Below are 19289 nucleotides of genomic sequence, written 5' to 3' on the forward strand. Positions count from 1 at the left end.
GATTTTGTTTGTAGAACATTATGGCTTAACTAGTAATTGCATCTTAATTACCAGTTTGAATTTGGTGGTACTTGCAGAGTCCTTCAGTTTTATCTTTTTTGTTTGTTTGTTTCACTGCTTTGATAGCAATTATTGGTGTTCCAAAAGAAAGAAATCTCAGAAGGTACAATTTTCTAAGGGGTAGCAGCTTTACTATTTTGTTTCAAGGAATGTCTATTTTTGGGTACAGCAAAAAGTATCAGTGAAGACTAAGAAGTACTGGATGAAGTTTATACTGCAGAAACTGGATGAATGATGAGTCCTCAGATTTTTCATACAAGCAATTTGAGTGCTAACATCAAAAGTAATGTTCCAGAATTTATATTACATTAGTGGAAGGAAACTAAAACCGGTAATTAGCAGTAGTGACACCACACATCATGCATGATTAAGTCTTTTTCTGTATTAAAATTATGCTTCTGCATCTCATTAGATTTCAGTAGAATTACTTTTGGATTTTACCAGAGCAAATAAGAAAAGAATTAAATAAGTAGATGAGATCCTGTATTTAGATTTCTGTCTCTGACCAGAAATTAGAAACCAGTAAAAGATACTGACTGACAAAGATTCAGAGAAACAAAGAAAAATTGTAATCTACAGGAAAGTAGTACCTCTGGGGAACAAGAAGACATAGCCTAGACATAGTAAAAAGACTTGAAATCTGTGTGAAGGGTTATTGCTTTCTTTTTTTTTTAAGAAAAGAATTGTTGTGAAGAGCTGTATGTCAGTAGGGTACAAGTAGTCATGAGTCTACCCAAGCAAATCACAGGGAACCAGAAACAGTATTCACTGGGGAAATAATGTTTATTTTTAAAAGGCTGAATTAGATTTCTGATGGATACAACTCATTGGCATGTGTTGGAGTTTATTTCAGAAATTTTGCCACATCCGTCCTCCCCTTGCCACAAGGAAGGCTAGGGCCCGCTTGGAATTAAACCAGGCAAGGGATGTCAAGGACAATAAGAAGGTCTTCTTCAAGTACATCAGTAGCAAAAGGAAGACTAGGGAAAATGTGGGCCCGCTGCTGAATGAGGTAGGTGCCCTAGTGACGGAGGATGCAGAGAAGGCGGAGTTACTGAATGCCTTCTTTGCTTCAGTCTTTACTGCTAAGGCCAGCCCTCAGGAATCCCAGACCCTGGAGGTAGGAGAGAGAGCCTGGAGTAAGGAAGACTCTCCATTGATCGAGGAGGATCAGGTTAGAGATCATTTAGGCAAACTTGACAATCACAAATCCACGGCCCTGATGGGATGCACCTGCGAGTGCTGAGGGAGCTGGCAGATGTTATTGCGAAGGCGCTCTCCGTCATCTTTGAAAGGTCCTGGAGAACAGGCAAGGTGCCTGAGGACTGGAGGAAAGCCAATGTCACTCCAGTCTTCAAAAAGGGCAAGAAGGAAGACCCAGGAAACTACAGGCCAGTCAGCCTCACCTCCATCCCTGGCAAGGTGATGGAACAGCTCATCCTGGATGTCATCTCTAAGCATCTAGAAGAAAAGAAGGTCATCAGGAGTGGTCAGAATGGATTCACCAAGGGGAAATCATGCTTGACCAATCTGGTAGCCTTCTATGATGGAATGACTGGCTGGGCGGATGAGGGGAGAGCAGTGAACATTGTCTACCTCGACTTCAGTAAGGCTTTTGACACCGTCTCCCATAACATCCTCATAGGGAAGCTTAGGAAGTGTGGGTTAATTGAGTGGACAGTGAGGTGGACTGAGAACTGCCTGAATGGCAGAGCTCAGAGGGCTGTGATCAGTGGCGCAGAGTCTAGTTGGAGTCCTGTAACTAGTGGTGTTCCCCAGGGGTCAGTATTGGGTCCAGTCCTGTTCAATATATTCATCAATGACCTGGATGAGGGGACAGAGTGCACCCTCAGCAAGTTTGCTGATGACACAAAGCTGGGAGGGGTGGCTGACACACCAGAAGGCTGTGCCGCCATACAGAGAGACCTGGACAGGCTGGAGAGTTGGGCAGAGAGGAACCTTATGAAATTCAACAAGGGCAAGTGTAGGGTGCTGCACCTGGGGAGGAATAACCCCATGCACCAGTACAGGTTGGGGGCTGACCTGCTGGAGAGCAGTTCTGTAGAGAGGGACCTGGGAGTCCTGGTGGACAACAGGATGACCGTGAGCCAGCAATGTGCCCTTGAGGCCAAGAAGGCCAATGGCATCCTGGGGTGCATCAAGAAGAGTGTGGCCAGCAGGTCGAGGGAGGTCATCCTCCCCCTCTACTCTGCCCTGGTGAGGCCACACCTGGAGTACTGTGTCCAGTTCTGGGCTCCCCAGTTCAAGAAGGACAGGGAACTGCTGGAGAGAGTCCAGCGGAGGGCTACAAAGATGATCAAGGGACTGGAGCACTTCTCTTATGAGGAAAGGCTGAGAGACCTGGGTCTGTTTAGCTTGGAGAAGAGAAAAGAGAAGACTGAGGGGGGACCTCATCAATGCTTATAAATATCTAAAGGGCAGGTGTCAAGAGGATGGGGCTAGATTCTTTTCAGTGGTACCCGGTGACAGGACAAGGGGCAACAGGCACAAACTTGAACATGGGAAATTCCATCTGAACATGAGGAGGAACTTCTTTACTTTGAGGGTGGCAGAGCACTGGCACAGACTGCCCAGGGAGGTGGTGGAGTCTCCTTCTCTGGAGATATTCAAAACCTGCCTGGATGCATTCCTGTGCAACCTGCTCTAGGTGACCCTGTTCTGGCAGGGGGGTTGGACTAGATGATCTCCAGAGGTCCCTTCCAACCCCTGCCATTCTGTGATAGTGCAAAGTCATATTAGTTGTAGGGCAGGGCATACAGAACTGGTAAATAAAACAATATAAAATCTTGGACTATTTTGTAGTAATTATGCATCTAAATGGATAACTGAATAAAGTAATTACCTTTTATGATTATCTGTACTGCTGATGTAGACTACTTGAGCAGCTGTTGGAGAATGTTTAGACAACTGTTAGAGAAATATTTCAGTTATGATGAATTTCTGATGAAAGATTAAGAGCAACTTTTGAATACTGAGTTAATCTTTTACCTCTGTTAGCATTTTGATATCAGCTTGCCATAATTTCAGAGCTCAAGTATAATTAAAAAAAAAATCTGAATATAGTGTTGTATCAGTTTGTCATTAGTAGTGAGCAAATACTTGGGGCATTGTTCTTTTGGAAGAATACAAAGCCAATTGAACACGTAACTGAGCTTGAGGAAAAAAAATAAAAATCTTTTGGGGAAAAAAAAAATCTTCCTGTTTAACAAGAGTATTGGCTTATGCTTAGTACAATACTATTTTTTTGTTATTTTGTTATGAGACAGTAGAGACCCTTCATGATTTGTCCAGTTTTGTGTTGGGTGGACATGATGTTCCAGAAGAAAATATACTTTGTTAGAATTTGGAGACTTGGGCTCTTATAACAGAGAGCGTATGTTCTCCGTATCTCGAAGACAAACCTTTTTCACATTGAACTTGGAGTTCTTGATTTCCATGTGAGGAAACAATAGTTGCAGGTATAAAATTTTATTAAGTCATGAGTAGTAGCATTCTCCTGGACTGTCTAAAAAGGGGGGTGATGGATTGTATGTGTGTAAACAGGATAAATTACTTTAAAAAGAACAAACCCAGTCCTTTCTGTATGCATTTACCTAATTTAGAATGCAAAGGGGGTTGTGTCATTGCTGAAATGTGTCTAGTCTGAGATGCAGACTAGATTTGAGGATAGAATCCTCAAATTTTTTGAGTTTTTTTGCTTGACTAATTTTTCATCTGTTCTTTTTCTCTCTTAGTGTATGTACATATAAATTAATCTCTTTAAAAGACAAAATTCCTCCCTCCCCGTTCTTTCTGCTCCCATCAGTCTAACTCTGCCAAGTTGCGTAACTGGTCATTTAAAAAGCAGATATATTATATGCCCTAAAATTGTACCTGAAAAATGAAAACTTTCTTAAAAATTAGCTTAATTAAATATAAATTTTGTCCATTGAACATTTTATCCATTTCAGCTAAATAATACTGGATTAGGATAAACTTATTCTAAAATAAGGGGTCGTATACACATTTATTAATTCACCTTCTCTCATATCATCCCTATTACTATTTTTCTTAGTTTGAGCACACCTTATCATCATTCATTCATAACCTTACATTGGTCAGATGACCAGTCTGAAAAATTATTCCTGTTAATCACATTCAGTGTATATGAACTATTTGTAAACATAGAAAACTAAGTAAATTTTATTGTTTTCTTTGTTTCAAATTAGGCTCATGCACAGTTAGTACGAGAAGTTGATGTAGAGAAGGTGTCAACTTTTGAGAACCCCTATGTGGATGCAATAAGAAGTTTATGGAATGACCCTGGAATCCAGGAATGTTATGATAGACGACGAGAATATCAGTTATCAGATTCAACTAAATAGTAAGTATATAGTGGTTACAAACAACTGTGTCCTATTTTCTGTTCTTTCTGACAAAGTAATTCTTACTTTTTACACTATACTTTTGTGTACATACATATACAGTTTGTGTGTGTGTGCAAGTATCTGTGTGTGCGTGCACATTCAGCACAAACATACACTTAACTTCAGTGTAAAGGCTACTGTAAGGAAGGTAGTGTATCTATTTATTATGTGTGTGTTTGTTTCCCAAAATATAAGCCTATCATAATTTGAAATCTTACATTAAGATTATTACTAGGGAAGTGCAATCAAGGGTAGACCTCCATGGAATTCATAAAAATTATAATGCCCTAGAACATCTGTTTTCCTATTTTTTTCCTTTTCCCTTTTCATTCCCTTTTCCCATTTTTTCCCCCCTTTTTCCCTTTCTCTTTTGTGGTCCTGGTGATGAGGTAAATAGTATCAAGCAAGTGTTCTTGTGTTTTGTTGAACTGCCTTTCTTTTGTCCAAACAAGACCTAATCTTGAAAGAATATGGCTGCCAAGAAGGCAAACACATAACTGAAAACAGACTTCAATTTGTAAAGGGTAGGAAAAAAAGTATTTTAAGTAAGTTAAATCCTATTTGTTATAGCTCAACAACAATGAAAATGCATATGTGGCTAAACTTGGTCTTGAATGGTACGCGTGTACTCTCTTCTGGCAGGATTCTGATAAAATAGCAATGTGGAATTTAACATTGGACCCTGAGGACTGTCTAAATGTTGGCTCCAAGAAATTCGCTTGCTCTGAGTAATATACTATATAGCTCTGGTAAAATTTTCAATCTGTTAAAAAAAAAAAAAGAATGATGGTAGAGGAGGATGAACTTTTGGTGTTGCCCACTAGAAAAAGAATTAGCATACTTGGTTATTAAAGCTGTGGCAAAAACTTCCATGGTCTCCACTGAAAATTTTAGATTAGCTATGAAATCATTCTAGTCTCCATGTCAGGTTGACATGAAAGGAAGCCTCGCATTGAGGAAAGCACAGAAGAAACTGAAAGACACCATGAAGGTCCCATTAAAGTCAATGGAACATGGTCATACACATAACAGAAGTCTGGTGTGAGATTCATCTGCACAGTAGTCTGAGGATCCTTATCTAGCACAATCCTTTATACATGACTGAGTCACAGAATCACAGAATCACAGAATCTTCATGGTTGGAAAGGACCCTTAAGATCATCGAGTCCAACCAAACATATGCCTGACAAATTTGGTGACCTTCTACGACGACGTTACAGCATTGGTTGATAAGGGGAGAGCAACCAACGTCATCTACCTGAACTTATGCAAAGCATTTGACCCTGTCCTGCACAACATCCTGGTCTCTAAATTGGAAAGGCATGGATTTGATGGATGGACCACTCGGTGGATAAGGAATTGGCTGGATGGCTGCACTCAAAGGGTTGCAGTCAATGGCTCAATGTCCAAGTGGAAACCAGTGATGAGTGACATTCCTCAGGGGTCAGTACCGGGACCAGTGCTGTTTAACATCTTTGTAGGCGACATGGACAGTGGGATTGAGTGCACCCTCAGCAAGTTTGCCGACGACACCAAGCTGTGTGGCACAGTCGACAGGCTGGAGGGGAGGGATGCCATCCAGAGGGACCTGGACAGGCTTGAGAAGTAGGCCTGTGTAAATCTCATGAAGTTCAACCAGGCCAAGTGCAAGGTCCTGCACCTGGGTCACGGCAATCCCAGGCACAAATACAGGTTGGGCAGAGAATGGATGGAGGGCATCCCTGAGGAGAAGGACTTGGGGATGTTGGTGAATGAGATGCTCAACATGACTCAGCAATGTGCGCTTGCAGCCTAGAAAGCCAACCGCATCCTGGGTTGCATCAAAAGAAGCGTGGCAGCAGGGCGAGGGAGGTGATTCTACCCCTCTACTCTGCTCTGGTGAGACCCCACCTTGGAGTACTGCGTCCAGCTCTGGGGCCCCCAACATAAGAAGGACATGGACCTGTTGGAATGGGTCCAGCGGAGGGCCACGAAGATGATCAGAGGGCTGTAGCACCTCTGCTATGAGGACAGGCTGAGAGAGTTGGGGTTGTTCAGCCTGGAGAAGAGAAGGCTCTGGGGAGACCTTATAGCAGCCTTCCAGTGCATAAAGGGGGCCTACAGGAAGGATGGGGAGGGACTCTTTATCAGGGAGCGTAGCAATAGGATGAGGGGTAATGGTTTTAAACTGAAAGAGGGGAGATTTAGATTGGATATCAGGAAGAAATTCTTTACTGTGAGGGTGGTGAGGCACTGACACAGGTTGCCCAGGGAAGTTGTGGATGCCCCATCCCTGGAAGTGTTCAAGGCCAGGCTGGATGGGGCTTTGAGCAGCCTGGTCTAGTGGGAGGTGTCCCTGCCCATGGCTGGGGTGTTGGAACAAGATGATCTTTAAGGTCCCTTCCAATTCTAACCATTCTATGATTCTATGATTCTAAGAAAACATTAGAACTATGAATCACTACGTGTGAGTCTTTATATGAGCCTCTCATATATTTATGCTTGCAAGTACAGTTTCTTTACATATTGAAGTCCAGGAGAAGCAATTAGGAAAAAACAAATAAACATTGTTTCAAAAATACAGTCCACATGTTTAGGGATAAAACATCTAAACACAGTTAGAGATCAATCCTGATTATGTCTTCTCATGAAACTTTGTGTCACCTTTTGAAAAATATTGTAATAACTGTAGTGCTTTGGTCAGATAGTAATTTTTGTATGATAGTATTCTACCAGAGTTTGAAGTTCTCTATAGATTCTACTGAACAATTATTTTCCTCGTACCTATCCTTTAAAAGTAACATTTTGCTTCCATGTTCCACTTCAGAAGTAGATGCATTTCAGTGGAGTTGATTGTGCGCTAAATAAAATGTGATTAGGGACCCACAAGGAGAAAGGTCAGTATATGCACCTAAGTTATTACTGCAACATTTTTCTCTGTTAGTTGCTATTGCCTCTGGTGATCAGAACATAAATTCTTTTGTTTCATAAAACTGTAGGGAATTCTTTAGGCATCTCAGTTCTGTGTAATTTTGTTGCAGGTCTCTATAAAAAGAAGAGACTCGTTATGCTGCTAACATCATTGGGATAGTAAATTATGAACAACTATCTGTAAAAAAAACGTTATTTGTCTGATGTGAGAACCAAATTCTCATATACTCATGGTTATAATAATAATATAAACAGGCACACCATCATTTAATAAACATTTTTATATTGTTCATTGCTTTTCTTCCCTTTATAAAAATGTACTTGAAGTTTCTAACACTATATTTTTGTGTAATTTGTGCTGCAGAATAGCAGATCCTGATTTTATATATTCACGGTTTACATGACCTAATTTGTATATAGTTTACAATAAGATAAAACAGCAAATAAAAATGACAGGTCTTCACCACATGAAACAGGCTGAAGCTTAAGATAAAGTAGTGGTAGAAGTGTGCTTACCCTATCATGCAATAGACATACTAAATATGAAAGGATGGTCTGAAGAAAGACATGGAATTTGCTGTGTAGTGCTGCTTCCTATAGAAAAATTGAAGATTAAGCAATTGAACTAGGGAAATTCAGAAAGGGAAGTGAGATTACATTAAGCAGTATACAGCATGCATTTCCTTCATGATTTTTTTTTGTTGCAGTATTGAATATGCTTTTAATATCTGTATAATTTTTAACCCTTTTTCCATTTAGAAGTTTTGAAAAAATTGCACAAGTGTTCTTGGGTTTGATGACTTCAGTTTTTTAGCCTTCTGCTAATTTTGGGTTTTAGCCATGTAGGAATTCTAAATTGAGAGAGGCAGTTAGGTAGGATTTGGATGGGATAAGAATAAAAAGAACATAGTGCAGCTTTCTTCTCCACCTAATACATCACTTTCCACGAATCTTAAATTTACTTTATTTACTTTAGACTAAGATTAGATAATCCTGGAAACTGGTAAACATGCCTCAACATTTTGCCAGTGGTAAAGAGGTTCAGAGATGCAAACCTCCACAGAGATTCTGAAAATGTGACCAATACTTCTTTACAGTTACCTTTGCTCACAGCTTGTGTTACTACACTGGAAATTGCATTTACTGTACTGCGTGTTACCAAAGAGGATGCTTGTCTCAGTCTGGCAACTCTGATGTAGGAAAAAATCCTGCTACAACTACTTAAACATTTTGCTTATGTGGAGTTGGGAGACAATAAAGTTGTATGTATTTTTCAAAAGTGCATTAAAAGCCCCTTCCCTTTCAGAGCTTATTGTTTTCTAGCATGTGATCAAAATTACTGCATGTTTTGGGTAGTGTCCTGGTTTGAGGTAAAACAGAATCGATTTTCTGTTCAGTAATTTTACTTTTTAGCTAAGCCTCTTCTAATTAACTGAACTCTGAAATTAACAGCATATTGTGTAGAAACTGTTTGCTCTCAGAGTGATAAGACCTATGTTTATAGTTAATGCCAAGGAATGGTACGCACAGAGGCTCTTGCTTATACTTATTGCTATAACAACCAAGGTCAGCTGATTTCATTATTTGCCCCGTTGGAGGGTTGGAAGCAGAAAAGCGTGGAGGGGTCCCACGTGCAGGGAGGAGCAGACAGGACAGGTGACCCAAAACTGACCAACAGGGTATTCTATCCCATCTGCCCCATGCTCAGTATAAAAGCTGAGGGATCAAAGGGTCATCCCTCTTCCTTCAATGACCGGCGTCCAAGGAGGACCCTGCCTATTCGTCTGCCTTTAATCCCGATCTGTGCATTCCTGAATCCAGATCCAGAATCCAGTTCCTGTCCATCCCTGAGTCCAGTCTGGGACTTTCCCTGTGCCTGCTGGTAACGCGATCTCCCTGTGAGCTTGATACAGTTTTGTATATATTGTATATATTTCATTTTTTTATTATTATTTCATTAATTTATTGATTTTTAATTAAATTAGTTTAGTTTTTTTCTAAACTCATAAATCTCTTTATCTCTCCTTCTCTCTTTGGAGAGAGAGGTGGAGGAGAGCATATGTCGTTCTCATTGGCCAATCCAGCCCAAACCACGACAGGTAGTCTCATCAGCCAGTTAAGTTTTTTGCAAAAAGAAAACTAACAGAATTCCCCCCACCAAACCCCAACAACAACCCAGTAAGGGTAGCTCCACCTGATTTCAGTAGAAACAGGCCCCAAAGGACAGAAATGTAGCAAATTGAATTAACCAAAGCTTACAACTAAGGATACTTAATCAGACTATTTAGTTTTATTTTAACTTGAACTGACAGTGTATGTGTATGACACACCATTTTATAGAGGGTCATACCTATCTTAACTTTCAGGAAAATACATTTTTGCATTAAACCTGACAGCTTTAGTGTTGAAAAGATGTAAATATTTACTACTGTTATCATATATGGAAAAAGTCAGCCATGCTGTGTCTATCTTTACATGTGGTTGAACACACTGAATCCACTTGCACATGAAATGTTGCTGGTAGGCCTTGCTGTTGTAGCTGTGATTATAGAATCATAGAATAATTTAGGATGGAAAAGACTATTAAGATCGAGTCCACCTGTTAACCTAACACTACCAAGTCCACCACTAAACCATGTCTCCAAGAGCCACGTTTACAAGTCTTTAAATACCCCCAGGGATGGTGACTCAACCACTTCCCTGGGCAGCCTGTTCCAATGCTTGACAACCCCTTTGGTGAAGAAAGTTTTCCTAATATCCAGTCTAAACCTCCCCTGGTGCAACTTGAGGCCATTTCCTCTCATCCTAACGCTTGTTACTTGGGAGAAGAGACCGACCCCCACCTCACTACAACCTCCTTTCAGGTAGTTGTGGAGAGCGATGAGGACTCCCCTCAGCCTCCTTTTCTGCAGGCTAAACAACCCCAGTTCCCTCAGCCGCTCCTCATAAGACTTATTCTCTAGGCCCATCAGTTGGCCTCAGACCATCAATCCAGCCTGTCCAGATCCCTCTGTAAAGCCTTTCTACCCTCAAACAGTTCAACACTCCCGCCCAACTTGGTGTCTGTCGTTTGCAAACTTACTGAGGGTGCATTTGATCCCCTTGTCCAGATCACTGATAAAGATATTAAACAAAACTGGCCCCAATAATGAGCCCTGGGGAACGCCACTTGTGACCAGATGCCAACTGGGTTTAACTCCATTCACCGCAACTTTTTGGACCCTGTACACCTGTCCAAGCCATGAGCAGCCAATTTCTCCAGGAGAATGCTGTGGGTAATGGTGTCAAAGGCTTTACTGAAGTCCAGGTAAACAACATCCACAGCCTTTCCCTCATCCACTAAGTGGATCACCTTGTCAAGGAGATCAAGATAGTTGTGTGAGCCAATGCAGACAGGATGCAGAAACAACCACAAAACCATGGATGAAAGGCAAAGAACAAGTTTAATCTCGATACCTCACAGACCGGGGAATCTTCCAAAGCAATACCCAGGTAGAGGCACGCGAGCAGGGGACGTAGGCACGTTGCTTGTTAGCAAGAGTCCTTGGCAGTGAGAGAGTCCTTGTTAGTAAGAGCGCGCCCAGACTCCCTGTTCTCGCTGGTATTTCAAGGGTTCAAACAGGCATGGTTTTCCCACTGTGCTTTGATCTTCTTCAGCAACAGGCCAGGATTCTCAAGCGGCTAGATAAGGTGTCCCTGAGTCCATCACAGACTTCTGTCATCTAAGTGAAAGTGTTTTACTTGCAAGCACCCAAGACTGAACATCAATTAGTGTGATATATGTGTTTCCCAGCACCCCAGGTGCAAGTCCCTTGAGCGTATTTACAATCCTCCTTGCAGATCTTCCGTTGCTTCCCCACAATAGTCAAGCAGGACCAACCTTTCATCAACCCATGCTGACTGTGCCTGATCACCTGGTTGTCCTGTATGTACCACGTGATGGTGCTCAAGATGATCTGCTCCATAACCTTTGACAGGCCTGTAGTTACCCGGATCCTCCTTGCAGCCCTTATTGTAGATGAACCTCACATTTACTAACCTCCCGTCAACTGGGACCTCCCCGGTTAGCCAGGACTGCTGATAAATGATGGAAAGTCGCTTGGTGAGCGCTTCCGCCACCTCCCTCTGTACCCTTGTGACCCTCCTCTGGACCAGCTAAAACAGGTCCATGTCCTTCCTGTACTGAGGGCTCCAGAGCTGAATGCAGTACTCCAGGTGGAGTCTCACGAGAGCAGAGTAGAGGGGGAGAATCACCTCCCTTGATCTGCAGGCCACGCTTCTTTTGATGCAGCCCAGGATGTGATTGGCCTTCTGGGCTGCAAGTGCACATTGTTGGCTCATGTCCAGCTTCTTCTTCGAAGGTCAGGCTCTCATGGATACACACATAGTTTTTGCAGCAACAGTACTGAGGTCCTTTTTCTCGGCACGTATACTGGGTTTGGTTCAACTAGTAATTTTCTGTCGTGTCTCACTCGGACCATCCTCTGTTATCCCTTACACAGTCATCTAGTCCAACCCCCCTGCAGTAAGCAGGGACATCTTCAACTAGATCAGGTTGCTCAGAGCCTCATCAAGCCTGGCCTTGAATGTCTCCAGGGATGGGGCCTCCACCACCTCTCTGGGCAACCTGGGCCAGTGTCTCACCACCCTCATTGTAAAGAACTTCTTCCTAATGTCTAATCTAAACCTGCCCTGCTCTAGTTTAAAACCATTGCCCCTCGTCCTATCGCTACATGCCCTTGCAAACAGCCCCTCCCCAGCTTTCTTACAGGCCCCCTTCAGGTACTGGAAGGCTGCTATAAGGTCTCCCCAGAGCTTCCTCTTCTCCAGGCTGAACAACCCCAACTCTCTCAGCCTGTCTTCATAGGGAGAGGTGCTCCAGCCCTCTGATCATCTTTGTGGCCCTCCTCTGGTTTCACTGCAACAGATCCATGTCCTTTTTGTGCTGAGGGCTCCAGAGCTGCATGCAGTACTCCAGGTGGGGTCTCACGAGAGCAGAGTAGAGGGGCAGAATCACCTCCCTCAATCTTCTGGCCACAGTTCTTTTGATGCAGCCCAGGATGCAATTGGCCTTCTGGGCTGCAAGCACACATTGTTGGCTCATGTCCGGCTTTTCATCCACCAGTACCCCCAAGTCCTTTTCCGCAGGGCTGCTCTCTATCACATCATCCCCCAGTCTGTATTGATAATGAGGATTGTCCCGACCCAAGTGTAGGACCTTGCACTTGACCTTGTTGAAGTTCATAAGGTTTGCTTGGGTCCACTTCTCAAGCTCATTCAGGTCCCTCTGGATGACATCCCGTCCCTATGGCCTGTCAACTGCACCACTCAGCTTGGTGTCATTGGCAAATTTGATGAGGGTGCACTTGATCCCACTGTCTATGTCATTGATGAAGATATCGAACAGTACTGGTCCCAGTACAGATCCCTGAGGGACACCGCTTGTCACCCCTCTACATCTGGACATCGAGCCATTGACCACTACCCTCTGGATGCAACCATGCAGCCAGTTCCTTATCCACTGAACAGTCCACCCATCAAATCCATATCTCTCCAACTTAAAGAGAAGGATGTTGTGAGGGACCGTGTCAAAGGCCTTGTAGAAGTCCAGGTAGATGATATCCATTGCTCTCCCCTTGTCCACTGATGTAGTCACTCCATTGTAGAAACCCACTAGGTTGGTCAGGCAGGACTTGCCCCTGGTGAAGCCACGCTGGCTGTCTCTAATCCCCTCCCTGTCCTCCGTGTGCCTTAGCATAGCTTCTAGGAGGATCTGTTCCATGATCTTCCCAGGCACAGAGGTGAGGCTGACAGGGCGGTAGTTCCCAGGGTCCTCCTTTCTACCCTTTTTAAAAATGGGTGCGATGTTTCCCTTTTTCCAGTCACCAGGGACTTCACCTGACTGTCATGACTTTTCAAATATGATGGAGAGTGGCTTGGCAACTACATTAGCAGATTCCCTCTGGACTCTGGGATGCATCTCATCAGGTCCCATGGACTTCTGTACATTCAGGTTCCTCAGATGGTCACGAACCTTGTCTTCACTTACAGTGGGAGGAACTTTGTCCCCCAGGTCCCCATCTTGTGGTCCTTCAACTTGGGAGGCATGAGGAGAGAAGTTGCCAGTGAAGACTGAGGCAAAAAAGTTGTTGAGAACCTCAGCCTTCTCCTCGTCTGTTGTTACCAGTTTGGCATTCTTGGTCACCGGGGAGGGTACGCTTTCTTTAACCTTCCTTTTCTGGTTGACATCAACTCCCTTGACCTTCTGGATGTGCTTCTTGTTATGCACTCCAGGATGTGATTGACTTTCTGGGCTGCAAGTGCAATATCCAATTTTTCATCCACCAGTACCCCCACATTTTCTCGGCAGGGCTGCTCTCAATCCCTTCATCCCCTAGCCTGTATTGATACTGGGGATTGCAACAACCCAGGTGCAGGACCTTGCACTTGTCCTTGTTAAACTTGAAGAGATTTGCATGGGCCCACTCCTAAAGTCTGACAAGGTCACTTTGGATGGTATCCCTTCTTTCTGGTGAATCAACTGCACCACTCAACTTGGTGTCATTTGCAAACTTGTTGAGGGTGCACTGAATCCCACTGTCTACATCATTGATAAAGATATTGAACAGTACCAATCCCAATATGGACCCGAGGAACACCACTTGTTACTGATCTCCATTTGGACATTGAGCCATTGACTGCATCTCTTTGGATGCAGCCATCCAGCCAATTCCTTATCCATCTAACAGTCCAGCCATCAAACCCATTTCTCTCCAATTTAGAGAAAAGAATGTTGTGGGGCACCATGTCTGAAGGCCTTACAGAAGTCCAGATAGATGATATCCGTAGCTCTTCCCTTGTCCACTGATGCAGTCACTCCATCGTAAAAGGCCACTAGGTTGGTCAGGCAGGACTTGCCCCTGGTGAAGCCATGTTGACTGTCTCTAATCACCTCCCTGTCTTCCATGTTTTTGGACATGTCTTCCAGGAGGATCTGTTCCATGATCTTACTGGGCACAGAGGTGAGGCTGACTGGTCGGTAGTTCATCTGATGTAATTGTTCCTGAGAAAATACGAATATATCATGTGACTACTTCCAACAGAAATCTGACCTCAAAGATACTGAAAAATAGTAGTTCATGTTTAGAGGTTGGTGTTTGTTTGAAGTGCCTGCCCCATGATTGTTCATGTTGAAAATGTTTCAAAACTTCATTTATTGAAAGTAAATTCAGATAAGTTTTGATGATCTGTCTTCATTAGGTAGCATAATTCTGGGAAATTAATTAAAGGTGAATGTTGAGTTACAAGGTTATGGTGAATGGGGTTATATTTAACTTCTTGAAGACGATTATTGGTTAAAACTACTCTTGTTTGTTTATTAAGTTTAGGAGTCTTGTCACTTCTTTGCCCGATTTCTATATGAGAAAAACATGGGAAAATACATAGCTAATTAGTTTATTCCTGTTATCATGTTCTCTCTGTTTATTTTGTAATTTGGACAAATGGTACCTTTGAAACTCTCTTTCAAGGTTGTCATTAGCACCTTCATAGCCTGGTAACTTCTTTGAAGGCTGGCTGCAGTTTTGGCCCTTGTCACAGGGAATATATAATTCATTAAAAGTAAGTAATACTTTCTCAACATGGACTAGGAAACAAAAGATTTTCTTCTATTTCTGATCAGTGTGTAGATCACAAATATGCTACGATATTTTAGCAGATTTTCCTGATGCTAAGAGAGAGCTACTGTCAGCAGCTTGTTACACACACGTTACTTTGGTAATGCACCTTGTGCCTGTTGCTATTGCAACCCCACAGAAAATTACCTCAGCAGCCATTCAAATTAATTTTTACAAAAGTAAAGTAATTATAAATATAATTAACTTTTTAAACTTGGTCTGTAGTATAAATTTACTCAGACCTATGCTACTGGGGGTTTTTTTGAGTAATTTTGTGCAACTTTCCTTTTATTGTTCTTTTGTATAATTCTTAGCTGAATAAGTACCATTTGGGTGAGAGGTCATAAATATGTCTCATCAAAATAAGACATTTCTTAGCAGGTGGTAAAAATAAAATCATAGTGCCATGTAGTTCTGCCCTAAATTGTTTGCACAGTTGCTGCTAACTGTATAACTGACTTCCCAGTAATAACTGTGATTATCTGGTTTTGGACTCCACCTTAAGACAATGGCCAGGATATTTCCGATATCCATATCATTAGTATGATCTGGTTTTGGCAATTGTTGTCCACACTTTTTTTTTGTTGTTGTTGAAAGTTCATGTTTATGACAAGTTTCCTGGTTGGTTTGCAAGAGTACATGTGTGTAGCAATTTCTAGTGTATACTGAAGAGGCAGTTGTGTCACAAAATCTGATTGCAGAATTTGTGCATGCATATATGCAGTGAAGCTTGCAGTTTTATTTGTGGGGTTTTTTTTTAGTTAGACCCTTATCCTAAAATCCCTCATGCATTCCTGTTATGTGCTTAAAATTTGTGTATGCGCACATGATTTGTTTGCCCACGAGCAATGTATTTGTCAGTAGTTTGATTAGAACTGCAGTAGATGAGTGCTTAAAAGCCATAGTGAATTGGGTCTTTAATAAGTAATTATACAAAGAAATAAATAAAAATCTTAATTTTCTGATATTATTCTCTCTCACTCTTCATCCAGAACAGTCTGAATACAGAGATTCTCAAGACATTTCATGTAGCCCTATCGTTTCATTGGGTGTCTTATAAATTAAATGTCTTGACAAGCCCTCTTCTGGTTGCAGATAAACCAGTGGAAGAGGTAACTCCATCCTGCTTCCCTGCTGGAGGTTACGGACTTGCCACACTCCAATCTGTATCCATCAAACAAACTGGCTTAATTTGAACAATTTCCATAGTGCTTCTTTGCTATTCTAAATCATTTTCACAGCAATAGGTTATGGAGACATTGCACAAGTGCAAGAGCTAGGAGCTAGAGATGGACTGTGACTTTTGGAAAAAGGTGCAGTGAGAAGCAGCTGGAGTGGGGATTTGGCCTGCACAGCTACAGTTGGAAAAGTTGTTTGATGTTTTGCTGTTTTCATTTAAAGTTGCTGCTTGTGCCAGAGTCAGTACCAATGTGTTTCCCATTACTGTTCTCTATAATATGCTCACTGTCACGATGCTGGGCATCCTCAGGTGCCAGGAAGGAATATGTAGATTTAAACCAGCTCAAGCCTGTTGCTCTCCTCAAAATTCTTTTGTTAGTTGTTCAGTTCTTATATTCTATATTGGGCTGAGCCAGGTATACACTTCTCCCATGCTGGTCTGGCTAACTCAGAGAGACATTCACACTCTCTTAACGAACTCAGGGAGAAACATTTACACCACCAGTTGATCCACTCAACTTGTTGATCCAGCCCTTTTGATATGAAGAAGCCTTTAATATAATTCCCTGCAACAATAAAGACTTAGAAACTATGATAAACCAAAACTATGATAGACCCTTTATCTAAGGGTTATCAAAGGTGCAGCCTCACCTTGAGTATTGTGTGCAGTTCTGGGCCCCACAATTTAAGAAGGATGTTCAGGTCCTTGAATGCATCCAGAGGAGGGCAACAAAGCTGGTGAGAGGGCTGGAGGGCATGTCCTATGAGGAGCAGCTAAGGGCTCCAGGTTTGTCTAGTTTGGAGAGAAGGAGGCTGAGGGGCAACCTCATTGCTCTCTGCAGCTTCCTGAGGAGGGCAAGTGGAGAGGGAGGTGCTGATCTCTTCTCCCTGGGATCCAGTGATAGGACGCATGGGAATGGTTCAAAGCTGCGCTAGGGGAGGTTTAGACTAGGAAACGTTTCTTTACTGAGAGGGTGGTCAAACACTGGAAGGGGCTTCCTAGAGAGGTGGTCAATGCCCCAAGCCTGTCAGTGTTTCAGAGGCATTTGGACAATGCCCTTAATGTGCTTTAACTTTTGGTCAGCCCTGAATTGGTCAGGCAGTTGGACTAGATGATTGTCGTCAGTCCCTTCCAACTGGAACTATTCCAGTCTGTTCTGTTCTAAATAAATTAAATTCTAAATGTTCTGTGTTACTGTAACAGCTGTAATCATGATATTTGAAAATCATGTGTGCTGGTAGTGTATGTTTAAATAATAAGGACATTCCAATTGTCTTTTCCTTTTTATGTAAATATTCACTTCTGTTCATTTACACTTTCCATATTCCTGCTCAGCATTTTGAAATATTCTGTCAACCCAGTAAGTAAGCTATTTAAAAAAAAATAATCAAATCATCATCCCATCCCTCCTAATGGAAAATGTTTTGGTTTTGTGTATGCAATTCTAGAGGCATAAAAGTATACTGTTATGCAGTTAATATAAAAGTCATTATAATGATATTGAGCATAAGTGTGTTGATTTGTTCCACTGGCATTTTGGGAAGATTATACATGACTAAAGAGAAACAATTAATTTCTGCTATATTGCAAAATATTCAGATGTTGTACAAAGCAGTGGGTGCAGTAGAGCAGAAAGACCCTGATGTCAATCCTGATGATACACGCGCTTACCCAATGTTGATTTTTTTTAAAATTAATTATGTTATTTTGTATCAGAGGGGGCATGAGTTTTAAAGAGAAATATAAGGAGATTTTATTGATTTTACAGTATCTTGAAAGGAATTTTGTGTTGCTGATGCAGGCAAAGCTTTCAGTCTGATTTTCAGAAACATGTTTAATTCCCTCTAAGTTGACAGAAGAATGGAAAGTTATATCTACTAATATGGTAACAGGAAGTGTGGCTAATCTCCTGCAAAAGTGTGAAATTAAGTAACATAAAAATTGTTCATGAGAAGAAAGTTAAAATACATCTCTATTCCTTTACTTCAGAGCAAGAATATACAAATTGCATTAAAATCTGAATTCCAGCCCAAGCAATTCTTCTACATAAATGTCTCTGTTAAGAAAAATGAAACAAAACAAAACAAAAATTTAAGTGGATGTGGTGGGTTGACCCCAGACAGCAACTAAGCACCCACCTAGCTGCTCACTCACTTCTTCCACAGAGGGATGGGGGAGAGAATCAGAAGAGCATAAGTGAGAAAACTTATGGGTTGAGATGAAAACACTTTAAAAAGTGAAGGAAAGGGTGGGGGGAAACCCACGAGTGATGCAAGCGCATTCACTCACCACCTCCCACAAGCAGACCAATGCACAGCCAGTCTCCAAGCAATGGCTACCTTGGAAAAGACTAAACCCCCAGTTGTTATTGCTGAGTGTGATATTATATGACATGGAATATCCCTTTGGTTGATTTGAGTCATCTGTCCTGGCTTTGTCCCCTCCCAGTTTCTCACCCACCCTCAGCCTACTCCCTGGGGCAGTAAAGTGAGAAACAGAGGTGGCCTTGATGCTGTGGAAGCACTGTTCAGCAACAGCTAAAACATTACTGTGTTATCAACACTGTTTTGGTCACCAATCTAAAACACAGCACCATACTAGCTGCTATGAAGAAAGTTAACTCCATCCCAAGCAGACCCAGTATAGTGGAAAAAGCTCTTTTTATTTTAAAACAATTCATTGAATATTTTCTATATGCTCATGGCAGGAATTTAAAACTAATAAAAGATTGAAAAGTAAGGTTGTGCAACAAAGAACTATTAGTCTATTTTCATGAATACAGTGATATATTTATTCATCATCCTACATCCTTTAAACTGTTAAGTGAAGAGATCTAGGGAAGGTAATAGGACTCTGAGTTTGTGTAAGGATTCTGTATAGTCTCTAGAAGGTGCTACTGGTGAAATGAGGAAGAAGTTTTCTGTTTAGTACATGTGTAAGAGCAGAACTGAATGAGGCTGAGGAGAAGATGCAATTTTAAAGGATAAATTAGTGCTTCTGGAACTTAATGACATCAGTGTTTTGTGCTAGGACACT

At 41.9% G+C, this 19289-nt stretch overlaps 1 protein-coding gene across 1 annotated transcript in view; it reads left to right on the top strand.

Moving 5' to 3' along the window:
• LOC128901959 (guanine nucleotide-binding protein G(q) subunit alpha) overlaps positions 1-19289 on the top strand; it is a 131613-nt gene that overhangs the window by 71920 nt on the left and 40404 nt on the right. Inside the window, exon 3 of the mRNA XM_054184164.1 lies at positions 4290-4444. Within this exon, the coding sequence (XP_054040139.1) occupies positions 4290-4444 (155 nt within the window). The remainder of the gene's footprint in view (positions 1-4289; positions 4445-19289) is intronic.

The sequence above is a fragment of the Rissa tridactyla genome, chromosome W (genome assembly GCF_028500815.1).
Source record: "Rissa tridactyla isolate bRisTri1 chromosome W, bRisTri1.patW.cur.20221130, whole genome shotgun sequence".
NCBI classification, from domain to species: domain Eukaryota; kingdom Metazoa; phylum Chordata; class Aves; order Charadriiformes; family Laridae; genus Rissa; species Rissa tridactyla.